The sequence below is a fragment of the Oncorhynchus masou genome, unplaced genomic scaffold (genome assembly GCF_036934945.1).
Source record: "Oncorhynchus masou masou isolate Uvic2021 unplaced genomic scaffold, UVic_Omas_1.1 unplaced_scaffold_5418, whole genome shotgun sequence".
Lineage (NCBI taxonomy): Eukaryota > Metazoa > Chordata > Actinopteri > Salmoniformes > Salmonidae > Oncorhynchus > Oncorhynchus masou.
Window position 1 is genome coordinate 1 of NW_027011831.1, and position 22,033 is coordinate 22,033.

Here is a 22,033-nt window from a genome sequence, read left to right on the forward strand (position 1 = left end):
TGTCTGTGTCAGCAGGAAGTGTCTTAACCCTTCTGTCTGTGTCAGCAGGAAGTGTCTTAACGCTTCTGTCTGTGTCAGCAGGAAGTGTCTTAACGCTTCTGTCTGTGTCAGCAGAAGTGTCTTAACCCTTCTGTCTGTGTCAGCAGGAAGTGTCTTAACCAGCAGGAAGTGTCTTAACCCCTTTGTCTGTGTCAGCAGGAAGTGTCTTAACGCTTCTGTCTGTGTCAGCAGGAAGTGTCTTAACCCTTTTGTCTGTGTCAGCAGGAAGTGTCTTAACGCTTCTGTCTGTGTCAGCAGGAAGTGTCTAACCCTTCTGTCTGTGTCAGCAGGAAGTGTCTTAACCCTTCTGTCTGTGTCAGCAGGAAGTGTCTTAACCCTTCTGTCTGTGTCCCAGAGTGTTTAGTACAGACATCCAGGGCAGGGACTGTGGAGACGAGGCGTCTAGCTGGCTGACCCGCTACCTGGGGGCAGGTAAAACCTATCGCCTGGTGCACTTTGAACCCCACATGACACACAGGAGATCAGCGGATTGCGAGGCTCTCTTTCCTCGCAATGAAAAGGTAACAGCTCAGTTGGTGGATAGATTTTAATATATTTTATCATTCAAAGTAGTAGGCTGCTCCAGCCAGAGAGAAAATTGCGAACATTAAAGTGATCAAGGACAAAGGTTTGTTTGTCTTAATACCTTAGTTATCACTTTATGACTTAGTTGATGGGTTTGATTAACATAGTGAAGTTATGCTTATTCCACACTTGCATTTCCTCCCTTTTTTAAAAGAGGACTTCTGACCTCAGTGGGGTCTTCAATACAGGACTAAGACCAATACTACATCGGGTCTGACGCTCGTCGCATGTGACAGGGCTTTGAAACTATCACGGATTACAAATGGAAACCCAGCCGCGAGCTGCCAAGTCACGCGAGCTGCCAAGTCACGCGAGCTTATCAGACGAGCTAAGTTTCTTCTATACTCGCTTCGAAGCAAGAAACACTGGAACCATGCATCAGAGCACCAGCTGTTCCCGACGACTGTGATCTTGCTCTCTGTAGCCGATGTGAGTAAAACCTTTAAAGAGATTAACATTCACAAGGCTGCGGGGCCAGATGGATTACCAGGTTGCAAACTCAGAACATACGCTGCTGATCAGATGTCAAGTGTCTTCACTGACATTTTCAACCTCTCCCTGACCCAGTCTATAATACCTACATGTCTCAACCTCTCCCTGACCCAGTCTGTAATACCTACATGTCTCAACCTGACCCAGTCTGTAATACCTACATGTCTCAACCTGACCCTGACCCAGTCTGTAATACCTACATGTCTCAACCTGACCCAGTCTGTAATACCTACATGTCTCAACCTGTCCCTGTCCCCGTCTGTAATACCTACATGTCTCAACCTGACCCAGTCTGTAATACCTACATGTCTCAACCTGACCCAGTCTGTAATACCTACATGTCTCAACCTGACCCTGACCCAGTCTGTAATACCTACATGTCTCAACCTGACCCAGTCTGTAATACCTACACGTCTCAACCTGACCCAGTCTGTAGTACCTACATGTCTCAACCTGACCCTGACCCAGTCTGTAGTACCTACATGTCTCAACCTGACCCAGTCTGTAATACCAACAAACAGACCACCATAGTCCCCGTGCCCAAGAACACCAAGGTAACCTGTCTAAATGACTATGGCCCCGTAGCACTCACCTCTGTAGCCATGAAATGCTTTGAAAGGCTGGTCATGGGTCACATCAACACCATCATCCCAGAAAGCCTAGATCTAATTCACAGACCCACAGACGACGCAATCTCTATTGCTCTCCACACCTGGACAAGAGGAATACCTATGTGAGAATGCTGTTCATTGATCGACCGCTCAGCTTTCAACACCATAGTGCCCACAAAGCTCATCACTAATCTCAGGACCTGAACACCTCCCTCTGAAACTGGATCCTGGATTTCCTGACGGGCCGCCCCAGGTGGTGAGGGTAGGCAACAACACATCCGCCACGCTGACCGTCAACACGGGAACCTCGTGGGTGCGTGCTTAGTCCCCTCCTCTACTCCCTGTTCACCCACGACTGAGTGTCCACATCACTAAGGAATTAACATGGTCCACACAGTCCAATACAGTCGTGAAGAAGACACAAAAACACCTTTCCCCCTCAGTGTGACGGACGTTACTACTTTACAGGAGAGGCATTTGAATGTAAAAAAAAAGTAAACATTTGATCAGAATGTGCCTTAATAACAAACCTGTATGTAATTTATACATATGTGAAGTCACTAAGCTGTTTAGACACAGAGAAAATACAGAATCTCGCCTAGCCATGATTGGTTGAGATGATAAGGGGGCAGGGATATTCAGGAGAAAGAGTGTCCATTCTGTCACTCAAAGATTCTCTGTCAAATGGCACTTCCTGGTCTCTGTTACCATGGATAAATGGCTTCCCTAATGGGGTAACTTGGTTGAGATGATGTTCAGTGAATCCATTTTTTTGCAATTTAGTGAAAGTATTTATTTTCTAAATATATGACACTTTTACAGAGAGACAGGAAACACAGGGATAAATACACTGGTACAGAGAGACAGGAAACACAGGGATAAATACACTGGAACAGAGAGACAGGAAACACAGGGATAAATACACTGGTACAAAGAGACAGGGAACACAGGGATAAATACACTGGTACAGAGAGACAGCAAACACAGGGATAAATACACTGGCACAGAGAGACAGGGAACACAGGGATAAATACACTGGCACCGAGAGACAGGAAACACAGGGATAAATACACTGGTACAGAGAGACAGGAAACACAGGGATAAATACACTGGTACAGAGAGACAGGAAACACAGGGATAAATACACTGGCACAGAGAGACAGCAAACACAGGGATAAATACACTGGTACAGAGAGACAGGAAACACAGGGATAAATACACTGGCACAGAGAGACAGCAAACACAGGGATAAATACACTGGTACAGGGATAAATACACTGGTACAGAGAGACAGGAAACACAGGGATAAATACACTGGAACAGAGAGACAGGAAACACAGGGATAAATACACTGGTACAGAGAGACAGGAAACACAGGGATAAATACACTGGAACAGAGAGACAGGAAACACAGGGATAAATACACTGGCACAGAGAGACAGGAAACACAGGGATAAATACACTGGAACAGAGAGACAGGAAACACAGGGATAAATACACTGGTACAGAGAGACAGGAAACACAGGGATAAATACACTGGAACAGAGAGACAGGAAACACAGGGATAAATACACTGGCACAGAGAGACAGGAAACACAGGGATAAATACACTGGTACAGGGATAAATACACTGGTACAGAGAGACAGGAAACACAGGGATAAATACACTGGTACAGAGAGCCAGGAAACACAGGGATAAATACACTGTTACGGAGAGCCAGGAAACACAGGGATAAATACACTGTTACAGAGAGCCAGGAAACACAGGGATAAATACACTGGTACAGAGAGACAGGAAACACAGGGATAAATACACTGGTACAGAGAGACAGGACACACAGGGATAAATACACTGTTACAGAGAGCCAGGAAACACAGGGATAAATACACTGGTACAGAGAGACAGGAAACACAGGGATAAATACACTGGTACAGAGAGACAGGACACACAGGGATAAATACACTGGTACAGAGAGACAGGACACACAGGGATAAATACACTGGTACAGAGAGCCAGGAAACACAGGGATAAATACACTGGTACAGAGAGACAGGAAACACAGGGATAAATACACTGGTACAGAGATAAATACACTGGTACAGAGAGACAGCAAACACAGGGATAAATACACTGGTACAGAGAGACAGGACACACAGGGATAAATACACTGTTACAGAGAGCCAGGAAACACAGGGATAAATACACTGGTACAGAGAGACAGGAAACACAGGGATAAATACACTGGTACAGAGAGACAGGACACACAGGGATAAATACACTGGTACAGAGAGACAGGAAACACAGGGATAAATACACTGTTACAGAGATAAATACACTGGCACAGAGAGACAGGAAACACAGGGATAAATACACTGGGACAGAGAGACAGGAAACACAGGGATAAATACACTGGTACAGAGAGACAGGAAACACAGGGATAAATACACTGGTACAGAGAGACAGGAAACACAGGGATAAATACACGAACAGAGAGACAGGAAACACAGGGATAAATACACTGGGGAAAATAAGCGACACCTGGAGGGGGTGGAGACAATCGCAAGGACAGGTGAAACAGATCAGGGCGTGACAGCTTCCTCCGTCTACAGTGTCTTATAGAAACTCTGTGTCTGTACTTTTATCCAATGTAACATAAAGACTGTAAAGAGTCGCAAATAATAATTGATTGATTTGACGTCCTGGATAAGAAAAGTTTTTAAATAAAGTAGGACTCGTAGTTTTCTAAACACACACCTATAATGTCACCATTATTCCCTTCATGATTAAAGAAACACACCTTTTTACGATATAAATAAGAACTACTTCATGACTGTAAATTGTTTAATTTATTTTCCTGATTTTTCTCGTCCTCACGACTGATTTCAGAAAGTTCTGGAAGTCTTCCGTTGTTTTCACTCCGTGTGAGTCTGGGTTCAACAACACAACGCGCAGCATATCCTAATTATTGTCAGACTCTGTATCTGTCACAGGTAGGATCTGAACCCTGGTCTCCCAGTCAGGAAACCAACCTGACGTAACCATTAAAACCAAGAGGAAATTCTCTTTTTAGGTCAAGGGTGACACTAAATTTTAAGTCACAGGCAGGGCTATCTCATCATGAGAGCCTGTCCGACTTACCTCAGCGACATCCCTAGGTTGTGTACCCTGACATTTGGTCCTGTCATGTTGTTGTGTACCCTGACATTTGATCCTGTCATGTTGTTGTGTACCCTGACATTTGATCCTGTCATGTTGTTGTGTACCCTGACATTTGGTCCTGTCATGTTGTTGTGTACCCTGACATTTGGTCCTGTCATGTTGTTGTGTACCCTGACATTTGGTCCTGTCATGTTGTTGTCTAGATAGTGTACAATGACCTTGGCCCTATCATGCTGCTGTCTGAAGCCTCTGTGAAGGACCTGAGCAGCAGACTGGAGAAGGAGGTCACCGTGGCACGGTTCCGACCCAGCATCGTGGTCAGTGATTGTGATGCTTTTGACGAGGTACAGTGTTATTGCTTTAAGCTTCATCACCATGCACACATCACACAGCATCACACATCACACAGCATCACACATCACACAGCATCGACACATCACACAGCATCGACACACCACACAGCATCAACACATCACACCACACAGCATCAACACATCACACCACACCACGTGACATCACATCACAAATCACATCACACATCACATCACACACCACACCAAATCACATCACATCACACACCACACCACATCACACCACATCACACCACATCACACCACACCACACATCACACCACACCACATAACACACCACACCACATCAACACAACATCACACATCAACACACATAACACAAAACATCAACCAACAACATCAAACATCAACGAACATCAACCAACAACATCATACATCAACCAACAACATCATACATCAACCAACATCAACCAACAACATCATACATCAACCAACAACATCATACATCAACCAACAACATCATACATCAACCAACATCAACCAACAACATCATACATCAACCAACATCAACCAACATCATCAAACATCATCAAACATCATCAAACATCAACCAACATCATCAACCAACATCAACCAACATCATACATCAACCAACATCAACCAACATCATACATCAACCAACATCAACCAACAACATCATACATCAACCAACAACATCATACATCAACCAACATCAACCAACAACATCATACATCAACCAACATCAAACATCAACCAACATCAACCAACAACATCATACATCAACCAACATCAACCAACAACATCATACATCAACCAACAACATCATACATCAACCAACAACATCATACATCAACCAACAACATCATACATCAACCAACAACATCATACATCAACCAACATCAACCAACAACATCATACATCAACCAACATCATACATCAACCAACAACATCAAACATCAACCAACATCAACCAAGAACATCATACATCAACCATCATACATCAACCAACAACATCATACATCAACCATCATACATCAACCAACATCATACATCAACAACATCAAACATCAACCAACAACAACATACATCAACCAACAACAACATACATCAACCAACAACAACATACATCAACCAACAACAACATACATCAACCAACAACAACATACATCAACCAACAACAACATACATCAACCAACAACAACATACATCAACCAACAACAACATACATCAACCAACAACAACATACATCAACCAACAACATCATACATCAACCAACAACATCATACATCATACATCAACCAACAACATCATACATCATACATCAACCAACAACATCATACATCAACCAACAACATCATGCATCAAACAACATCGACCAACAACATCATACATCATACATCAACCAACAACATCATACATCAACCAACATCAACCAACAACATCATACATCAACCAACAACATCATACATCAAACAACATCGACCAACATCATACATCAACCAACAACATCATACATCAACCAACAACATCATACATCAACCAACATCAACCAACAACATCATACATCAACCAACAACATCATACATCAACCAACAACATCATACATCAACCAACAATGTCACACATCAACCAACAATGTCATACATCAACCAACAATATCATACATCAACCAACAACATCATACATCAACCAACAACATCATACATCAACCAACAACATCATACATCAAACAACATCGACCAACATCATACATCAACCAACAACATCATACATCATACATCAACCAACAACATCATACATCAACCAACAACATCATACATCAACCAACATCGACCAACATCATACATCAACCAACAACATCATACATCATACATCAACCAACAACATCATACATCAACCAACAACATCATACATCAACCAACAACATCATACATCAAACAACATCGACCAACATCATACATCAACCAACAACATCATACATCAACCAACAACATCGACCAACATCATACATCAACCAACAACATCATACATCAACCAACAACATCATACATCAACCAACAACATACATCAACCAACAACATACATCAACCAACAACATACATCAACCAACAACATCATACATCAACCAACAACATCATACATCAACCAACATCAAACATTATACATCAACCAACATCATACATCAACCAACAACATCATACATCAACATCATACATCAACCAACAACATCAAACATCAACCAACAACAACATACATCAACCAACATCGACCAACATCATACATCAACCAACAACATCATACATCAACCAACAACATCATACATAAACCAACATCAACCAACAACATCATACATCAACCAACATCAAACATTATACATCAACCAACAACATCATACATCAACCAACAACATCATACATCAACATCATACATCAACCAACAACATCAAACATCAACCAACAACAACATACATCAACCAACATCGACCAACATCATACATCAACCAACAACATCAAACATCAAACATCAACCAACAACATCATACATCAACCAACATCATACATCAACCATCATCAACCAACAACATCAACCAACATCAACCAACATCATACATCAACCAACATCAACCAACATCATACATCAACCAACATCATACATCAACCAACATCAACCAACATCATACATCAACCAACATCAACCAACAACATCATACATCAACCAACAACATCATACATCAACCAACATCAACCAACAACATCATACATCAACCAACAACATCAAACATCAACCAACATCATACATCAACCAACATCAACCAACAACATCATACATCAACCAACAACATCATACATCAACCAACAACATCATACATCAACCAACAACATCATACATCAACCAACATCAACCAACAACATCATACATCAACCAACATCATACATCAACCAACAACATCAAACATCAACCAACATCAACCAAGAACATCATACATCAACCATCATACATCAACCAACAACATCATACATCAACCAACATCAACCAACATCATACATCAACATCAAACATCAACCAACAACAACATACATCAACCAACAACAACATACATCAACCAACAACAACATACATCAACCAACAACAACATACATCAACCAACAACATCATACATCAACCAACAACATCATACATCATACATCAACCAACAACATCATACATCATACATCAACCAACAACATCATACATCAACCAACAACATCATGCATCAAACAACATCGACCAACAACATCATACATCATACATCAACCAACAACATCATACATCAACCAACATCAACCAACAACATCATACATCAAACAACATCGACCAACATCATACATCAACCAACAACATCATACATCAACCAACAACATCATACATCAAACAACATCGACCAACATCATACATCAACCAACAACATCATACATCAACCAACAACATCATACATCAACCAACAACATCATACATCAACCAACATCAACCAACAACATCATACATCAACCAACAACATCATACATCAACCAACAACATCATACATCAACCAACAACATCATACATCAACCAACAATATCATACATCAACCAACAACATCATACATCAACCAACAACATCATACATCAACCAACATCAAACATCAACCAACAACATCAAACATCAACCAACAACATCAAACATCAACCAACAACATCATACATCAACCAACAACATCATACATCAACCAACAACAACATACATCAACCAACAACATCATACATCAACCAACAACATCATACATCAACCAACAACATCATACATCAACCAACAACATCATACATAAACCAACATCAACCAACAACATCATACATCAACCAACATCAAACATTATACATCAACCAACAACATCATACATCAACCAACAACATCATACATCAACATCATACATCAACCAACATCAAACATCAACCAACAACAACATAGATCAACCAACATCGACCAACATCATACATCAACCAACAACATCAAACATCAACCAACAACATCATACATCAACCAACATCAACCAACAACATCATACATCAACCAACATCATCAACCAACAACATCAACCAACATCAACCAACATCAACCAACATCATACATCAACCAACATCATACATCAACCAACATCAACCAACATCATACATCAACCAACATCAACCAACATCATACATCAACCAACATCAACCAACAACATCATACATCAACCAACATCAACCAACATCATACATCAACCAACATCAACCAACATCATACATCAACCAACATCGACCAACATCATACATCAACCAACAACATCATACATCATACATCAACCAACAACATCATACATCAACCAACAACATCATACATCAACCAACAACATCATACATCAAACAACATTGACCAACATCATACATCAACCAACAACATCATACATCAACCAACAACATCGACCAACATCATACATCAACCAACATCATACATCAACCAACAACATCATACATCTTACATCAACCAACAACATACATCAACAACATACATCAACCAACAACATCATACATCAACCAACATCAACCAACAACATCATACATCAACCAACATCAAACATTATACATCAACCAACAACATCATACATCAACCAACAACATCATACATCAACCAACAACATCATACATCAACATCATACATCAACCAACAACATCAAACATCAACCAACAACAACATACATCAACCAACATCGACCAACATCATACATCAACCAACAACATCATACATCATACATCAACCAACAACATACATCAACAACATACATCAACCAACAACATCATACATCAACCAACATCAACCAACAACATCATACATCAACCAACATCAAACATTATACATCAACCAACAACATCATACATCAACCAACAACATCATACATCAACCAACAACATCATACATCAACATCATACATCAACCAACAACATCAAACATCAACCAACAACAACATACATCAACCAACATCGACCAACATCATACATCAACCAACAACATCAAACATCATACATCAACCAACAACATCATACATCAACCAACAACATCATACATAAACCAACATCAACCAACAACATCATACATCAACCAACATCAAACATTATACATCAACCAACAACATCATACATCAACCAACAACATCATACATCAACATCATACATCAACCAACAACATCAAACATCAACCAACAACAACATACATCAACCAACATCGACCAACATCATACATCAACCAACAACATCAAACATCAAACATCAACCAACAACATCATACATCAACCAACATCATACATCAACCATCATCAACAAACAACATCAACCAACATCAACCAACATCATACATCAACCAACATCAATAACAACATCATACATCAACCAACATCAAACATTATACATCAACCAACAACATCATACATCAACCAACAACATCATACATCAACCAACAACATCATACATCATACATCAACCAACAACATCATACATCATACATCAACCAACAACATCATACATCAACCAACAACATCATGCATCAAACAACATCGACCAACAACATCATACATCATACATCAACCAACAACATCATACATCAACCAACATCAACCAACAACATCATACATCAACCAACAACATCATACATCAAACAACATCGACCAACATCATACATCAACCAACAACATCATACATCAACCAACAACATCATACATCAACCAACATCAACCAACAACATCATACATCAACCAACAACATCATACATCAACCAACAACATCATACATCAACCAACAATGTCATACATCAACCAACAATGTCATACATCAACCAACAATATCATACATCAACCAACAACATCATACATCAACCAACAACATCATACATCAACCAACAACATCATACATCAAACAACATCGACCAACATCATACATCAACCAACAACATCATACATCATACATCAACCAACAACATCATACATCAACCAACAACATCATACATCAACCAACAACATCATACATCAACCAACATCGACCAACATCATACATCAACCAACAACATCATACATCATACATCAACCAACAACATCATACATCAACCAACAACATCATACATCAAACAACATCGACCAACATCATACATCAACCAACAACATCATACATCAACCAACAACATCGACCAACATCATACATCAACCAACATCATACATCAACCAACAACATCATACATCAACCAACAACATCATACATCAACCAACAACATACATCAACCAACAACATACATCAACCAACAACATCATACATCAACCAACAACATCATACATCAACCAACATCAACCAACAACATCATACATCAACCAACATCAAACATTATACATCAACCAACATCATACATCAACCAACAACATCATACATCAACCAACAACATCATACATCAACCAACAACATCATACATCAACCAACAACATCATACATCAACCAACAACATCATACATCAAACAACATTGACCAACATCATACATCAACCAACAACATCATACATCAACCAACAACATCGACCAACATCATACATCAACCAACATCATACATCAACCAACAACATCATACATCATACATCAACCAACAACATACATCAACAACATACATCAACCAACAACATCATACATCAACCAACATCAACCAACAACATCATACATCAACCAACATCAAACATTATACATCAACCAACAACATCATACATCAACCAACAACATCATACATCAACCAACAACATCATACATCAACATCATACATCAACCAACAACATCAAACATCAACCAACAACAACATACATCAACCAACATCGACCAACATCATACATCAACCAACAACATCATACATCATACATCAACCAACAACATACATCAACAACATACATCAACCAACAACATCATACATCAACCAACATCAACAACAACATCATACATCAACCAACATCAAACATTATACATCAACCAACAACATCATACATCAACCAACAACATCATACATCAACCAACAACATCATACATCAACATCATACATCAACCAACAACATCAAACATCAACCAACAACAACATACATCAACCAACATCGACCAACATCATACATCAACCAACAACATCAAACATCATACATCAACCAACAACATCATACATCAACCAACAACATCATACATAAACCAACATCAACCAACAACATCATACATCAACCAACATCAAACATTATACATCAACCAACAACATCATACATCAACCAACAACATCATACATCAACATCATACATCAACCAACAACATCAAACATCAACCAACAACAACATACATCAACCAACATCGACCAACATCATACATCAACCAACAACATCAAACATCAAACATCAACCAACAACATCATACATCAACCAACATCATACATCAACCATCATCAACAAACAACATCAACCAACATCAACCAACATCATACATCAACCAACATCAACCAACAACATCATACATCAACCAACATCAAACATTATACATCAACCAACAACATCATACATCAACCAACAACATCATACATCAACCAACAACATCATACAGCATACATCAACCAACAACATCATACATCATACATCAACCAACAACATCATACATCAACCAACAACATCATGCATCAAACAACATCGACCAACAACATCATACATCATACATCAACCAACAACATCATACATCAACCAACATCAACCAACAACATCATACATCAACCAACAACATCATACATCAAACAACATCGACCAACATCATACATCAACCAACAACATCATACATCAACCAACAACATCATACATCAACCAACATCAACCAACAACATCATACATCAACCAACAACATCATACATCAACCAACAACATCATACATCAACCAACAATGTCATACATCAACCAACAATGTCATACATCAACCAACAATATCATACATCAACCAACAACATCATACATCAACCAACAACATCATACATCAACCAACAACATCATACATCAAACAACATCGACCAACATCATACATCAACCAACAACATCATACATCATACATCAACCAACAACATCATACATCAACCAACAACATCATACATCAACCAACAACATCATACATCAACCAACATCGACCAACATCATACATCAACCAACAACATCATACATCAACCAACAACATCATACATCAACCAACAACATCATACATCAACCAACAACATCATACATCAAACAACATCGACCAACATCATACATCAACCAACAACATCATACATCAACCAACAACATCGACCAACATCATACATCAACCAACATCATACATCAACCAACAACATCATACATCAACCAACAACATCATACATCAACCAACAACATACATCAACCAACAACATACATCAACCAACAACATCATACATCAACCAACAACATCATACATCAACCAACATCAACCAACAACATCATACATCAACCAACATCAAACATTATACATCAACCAACATCATACATCAACCAACAACATCATACATCAACCAACAACATCATACATCAACCAACAACATCATACATCAACCAACAACATCAACATCATACATCAACCAACTACATCAACATCATACATCAACCAACATCAACCAACAACATCATACATCAACCAACAACATCATACATCAACCAACATCAACCAACAACATCATACATCAACCAACATCAACCAACAACATCATACATCAACCAACATCAAACATTATACATCAACCAACAACATCATACATCAACCAACAACATCATACATCAACCAACAACATCATACATCAACATCATACATCAACCAACAACATCAAACATCAACCAACAACAACATACATCAACCAACATCGACCAACATCATACATCAACCAACATCAGCCAACAACATCAAACATCAACCAACATCAAACATCAACCAACATCATACATCAACCAACATCAACCAACATCATACATCAACCAACATCATACATCAACCAACATCAACCAACAACATCAACCAACAACATCAAACATCAACCAACAACATCAAACATCAACCAACAACATCAAACATCAACCAACAACATCATACATCAACCAACAACATCCAACAACATCGACCAACATCATACATCGACCAACATCATACATCGACCAACAAGATCATACATCAACCAACATCATCATACATCAACCAACATCATCATACATCAACCAACATCATCATACATCAACCAACAACATCATACATCAACCAACAACAACATACATCAACCAACATCAACCAACAACATCATACATCAACCAACACCAACCAACAACATCATACATCAACCAACAACATCATACATCAAACAACATCGACCAACATCATACATCAACCAACATCATACATCAACCAACATCATACATCATACATCAACCAACAACATCATACATCATACATCAACCAACAACATCATACATCAACCAACATCAACCAACAACATCATACATCAACCAACAACATCATACATCAACCAACATCAACCAACATCAACCAACAACATCATACATCAACCAACATCAAACATTATACATCAACCAACAACATCATACATCAACCAACAACATCAACATCAACCAACAACATCAACCAACAACATCAAACATCAACCAACAACATCAACCAACAACATCATACATCAACCAACATCAACCAACAACATCATACATCAACCAACATCAACCAACAACATCATACATCAACCAACAACATCATACATCAACCAACATCCACCAACAACATCATACATCAACCAACATCAAACATTATACATCAACCAACAACATCATACATCAACCAACAACATCATACATCAACCAACAACATCATACATCAACCAACAACATCATACATCAACCAACAACATCAACATCATACATCAACCAACTACATCAACATCATACATCAACCAACATCAACCAACAACATCATACATCAACCAACAACATCATACATCAACCAACAACATCATACATCAAACAACATCGACCAACATCATACATCAACCAACAACATCATACATCATACATCAACCAACAACATCATACATCAACCAACAACATCATACATCAACCAACAACATCATACATCAACCAACATCGACCAACATCATACATCAACCAACAACATCATACATCATACATCAACCAACAACATCATACATCAACCAACAACATCATACATCAACCAACAACATCATACATCAAACAACATCGACCAACATCATACATCAACCAACAACATCATACATCAACCAACAACATCGACCAACATCATACATCAACCAACATCATACATCAACCAACAACATCATACATCAACCAACAACATCATACATCAACCAACAACATACATCAACCAACAACATACATCAACCAACAACATCATACATCAACCAACAACATCATACATCAACCAACATCAACCAACAACATCATACATCAACCAACATCAAACATTATACATCAACCAACATCATACATCAACCAACAACATCATACATCAACCAACAACATCATACATCAACCAACAACATCATACATCAACCAACAACATCATACATCAACCAACAACATCAACATCATACATCAACCAACTACATCAACATCATACATCAACCAACATCAACCAACAACATCATACATCAACCAAAAACATCATACATCAACCAACAACATCATACATCAACCAACATCAACCAACAACATCATACATCAACCAACAACATCATACATCAACCAACATCAACCAACAACATCATACATCAACCAACATCAACCAACAACATCATACATCAACCAACATCAAACATTATACATCAACCAACAACATCATACATCAACCAACAACATCATACATCAACATCATACATCAACCAACAACATCAAACATCAACCAACAACAACATACATCAACCAACATCGACCAACATCATACATCAACCAACATCAGCCAACAACATCAAACATCAACCAACAACATCAAACATCAACCAACAACATCATACATCAACCAACAACATCCAACAACATCGACCAACATCATACATCGACCAACATCATACATCAACCAACAACATCATACATCAACCAACATCATCATACATCAACCAACATCATCATACATCAACCAACATCATCATACATCAACCAACAACATCATACATCAACCAACAACAACATACATCAACCAACATCAACCAACAACATCATACATCAACCAACATCAACCAACAACATCATACATCAACCAACAACATCATACATCAAACAACATCGACCAACATCATACATCAACCAACATCATACATCAACCAACAACATCATACATCAACATCATACATCAACCAACAACATCATACATCAACATCATACATCAACCAACAACATCATACATCAACATCATACATCAACCAACATCAACCAACATCATACACCAACCAACAACATCAAACATCAAACATCAACCAACAACATCAAACATCAACCAACATCAAACATCAACCAACATCATACATCAACCAACATCAACCAACATCATACATCAACCAACATCAACCAACATCATACATCAACCAACATCAACCAACAACATCAACCAACAACATCAAACATCAACCAACAACATCAAACATCAACCAACAACATCAAACATCAACCAACAACATCATACATCAACCAACAACATCCAACAACATCGACCAACATCATACATCGACCAACATCATACATCGACCAACAAGATCATACATCAACCAACATCATCATACATCAACCAACATCATCATACATCAACCAACAACAACATACATCAACCAACATCAACCAACAACATCATACATCAACCAACATCAACCAACAACATCATACATCAACCAACAACATCATACATCAAACAACATCGACCAACATCATACATCAACCAACATCATACATCATACATCAACCAACAACATCATACATCATACATCAACCAACAACATCATACATCAACCAACATCAACCAACAACATCATACATCAACCAACAACATCATACATCAACCAACATCAACCAACATCAACCAACAACATCATACATCAACCAACATCAAACATTATACATCAACCAACAACATCATACATCAACCAACAACATCAACATCAACCAACAACATCAACCAACAACATCAAACATCAACCAACAACATCAACCAACAACATCATACATCAACCAACATCAACCAACAACATCATACATCAACCAACATCAACCAACAACATCATACATCAACCAACAACATCATACATCAACCAACATCCACCAACAACATCATACATCAACCAACATCAAACATTATACATCAACCAACAACATCATACATCAACCAACAACATCATACATCAACCAACAACATCATACATCAACCAACAACATCATACATCAACCAACAACATCAACATCATACATCAACCAACTACATCAACATCATACATCAACCAACATCAACCAACAACATCATACATCAACCAAAAACATCATACATCAACCAACAACATCATACATCAACCAACATCAATCAACAACATCATACATCAACCAACAACATCATACATCAACCAACATCAACCAACAACATCATACATCAACCAACATCAACCAACAACATCATACATCAACCAACATCAAACATTATACATCAACCAACAACATCATACATCAACCAACAACATCATACATCAACCAACAACATCATACATCAACATCATACATCAACCAACAACATCAAACATCAACCAACAACAACATACATCAACCAACATCGACCAACATCATACATCAACCAACATCAGCCAACAACATCAAACATCAACCAACATCAAACATCAACCAACATCATACATCAACCAACATCAACCAACATCATACATCAACCAACATCAACCAACATCATACATCAACCAACATCAACCAACAACATCAACCAACAACATCAAACATCAACCAACAACATCAAACATCAACCAACAACATCATACATCAACCAACAACATCCAACAACATCGACCAACATCATACATCGACCAACATCATACATCAACCAACATCATCATACATCAACCAACATCATCATACATCAACCAACATCATCATACATCAACCAACAACATCATACATCAACCAACAACAACATACATCAACCAACATCAACCAACAACATCATACATCAACCAACATCAACCAACAACATCATACATCAACCAACAACATCATACATCAACCAACATCATACATCAACCAACATCATACATCATACATCAACCAACAACATCATACATCATACATCAACCAACAACATCATACATCAACCAACAACATCATACATCAACCAACATCAACCAACATCAACCAACAACATCATACATCAACCAACATCAAACATTATACATCAACCAACAACATCATACATCAACCAACAACATCAACATCAACCAACAACATCAACCAACAACATCAAACATCAACCAACAACATCAACCAACAACATCATACATCAACCAACATCAACCAACAACATCATACATCAACCAACATCAACCAACAACATCATACATCAACCAACAACATCATACATCAACCAACATCCACCAACAACATCATACATCAACCAACATCAAACATTATACATCAACCAACAACATCATACATCAACCAACAACATCATACATCAACCAACAACATCATACATCAACCAACAACATCATACATCAACCAACAACATCATACATCAACCAACAACATCAACATCATACATCAACCAACTACATCAACATCATACATCAACCAACATCAACCAACAACATCATACATCAACCAAAAACATCATACATCAACCAACAACATCATACATCAACCAACATCAACCAACAACATCATACATCAACCAACAACATCATACATCAACCAACATCAACCAACAACATCATACATCAACCAACATCAACCAACAACATCATACATCAACCAACATCAAACATTATACATCAACCAACAACATCATACATCAACCAACAACATCATACATCAACCAACAACATCATACATCAACCAACAACATCATACATCAACATCATACATCAACCAACAACATCACACATCAACCAACAACAACATACATCAACCAACATCGACCAACATCATACATCAACCAACAACATCAAACATCATACATCAACCAACAACATCATACATCAACCAACAACATCATACATAAACCAACATCAACCAACAACATCATACATCAACCAACATCAAACATTATACATCAACCAACAACATCATACATCAACCAACAACATCATACATCAACATCATACATCAACCAACAACATCATACATCAACCAACAACATCATACATCAACCAACAACATCAACATCATACATCAACCAACTACATCAACATCATACATCAACCAACATCAACCAACAACATCATACATCAACCAAAAACATCATACATCAACCAACAACATCATACATCAACCAACATCAACCAACAACATCATACATCAACCAACAACATCATACATCAACCAACATCAACCAACAACATCATACATCAACCAACATCAACCAACAACAACATACATCAACCAACATCGACCAACATCATACACCAACCAACAACATCAAACATCAAACATCAACCAACAACATCATACATCAACCAACATCATACATCAACCAACATCATCAACCAACAACATCATACATCAACCAACATCATACATCAACCAACATCATACATCAACCAACATCAGCCAACAACATCAAACATCAACCAACATCAAACATCAACCAACATCATACATCAACCAACATCAACCAACATCATACATCAACCAACATCAACCAACAACATCAACCAACAACATCAAACATCAACCAACAACATCAAACATCAACCAACAACATCAAACATCAACCAACAACATCAAACATCAACATCATACATCAACCAACAACATCATACATCAACCAACAACATCAAACAACATCGACCAACATCATACATCGACCAACATCATACATCAACCAACAACATCATACATCAACCAACATCATCATACATCAACCAACATCATCATACATCAACCAACAACATCATACATCAACCAACAACAACATACATCAACCAACATCAACCAACAACATCATACATCAACCAACATCAACCAACAACATCGTACATCAACCAACAACATCATACATCAACCAACATCAACCAACATCAACCAACATCAAACATTATACATCAACCAACAACATCATACATCAACCAACAACATCAACATCAACCAACAACATCAACCAACAACATCAAACATCAACCAACAACATCAACCAACAACATCATACATCAACCAACATCAACCAACAACATCATACATCAACCAACATCAACCAACAACATCATACATCAACCAACAACATCATACATCAACCAACATCAACCAACAACATCATACATCAACCAACATCAAACATTATACATCAACCAACAACATCATACATCAACCAACAACATCATACATCAACCAACAACATCATACATCAACCAACAACATCATACATCAACCAACAACATCAACATCATACATCAACCAACTACATCAACATCATACATCAACCAACATCAACCAACAACATCATACATCAACCAAAAACATCATACATCGACCAACAACATCATACATCAACCAACATCAACCAACAACATCATACATCAACCAACATCAACCAACAACATCATACATCAACCAACAACATCATACATCAACCAACAACATCATACATCAACCAACAACATCATACATCAACCAACATCAACATCATACATCAACCAACTACATCAACATCATACATCAACCAACATCAACCAACAACATCATACATCAACCAAAAACATCATACATCAACCAACAACATCATACATCAACCAACATCAACCAACAACATCATACATCAACCAACATCAACCAACAACATCATACATCAACCAACATCAAACATTATACATCAACCAACAACATCATACATCAACCAACAACATCATACATCAACCAACAACATCATACATCAACCAACAACATCAACCAACAACATCATCCAACATCATACATCAACCAACATCATACATCAACCAACAACATCATACATCAACCAACAACATCATACATCAACCAACATCATACATCAACCAACAACATCATACATCAACCAACAACATCAAACAACAACATCCAACATCCACCAACAACATCCAACAATATCACATATATAGTTTTTGTAAATCTTGTTAATTCTATAATTGAGGAGGTTTAATTGCTATATCCAGAGTTTCTATGTTATTCTACATGTCATTCTATGGGGAATATCCTGGTCTTTTGAGGCTAAAAGTGGCCTCTTGTAATTCTACTTCGTCATTACTTTGTTCCAGTGTGTTGGGGTTTTAGGATACTAATTATATTCCCATAACGTTAATTTAATCTTCCTCTCGGTTAGGATTCTTGGGAAGATATTCAGATTGGCAATGTGCGGCTGCACCGTGTGATGGCGTGTGGGAGGTAATGTGGTCTTAACTACTGATCATCATTTATCATCACAAACTTCCTCCCGTTGCTACGGCACAAGCAAGGTT

General features: G+C 37.9%; 1 protein-coding gene across 1 annotated transcript; it reads left to right on the forward strand.

Moving 5' to 3' along the window:
- Positions 1–394: 394 nt before the first annotated feature.
- LOC135535996 (mitochondrial amidoxime-reducing component 1-like) lies at positions 395–21,963 on the forward strand (the record flags this gene model as incomplete). The annotated part of the gene is made up of 3 exons (XM_064962392.1): positions 395–560; positions 5,091–5,231; positions 21,898–21,963. Coding segments are annotated over 3 exons (373 nt in total), but the record flags the coding sequence as incomplete, so codon positions are not given.
- Between the last annotated feature and the right edge of the window lie 70 nt (positions 21,964–22,033).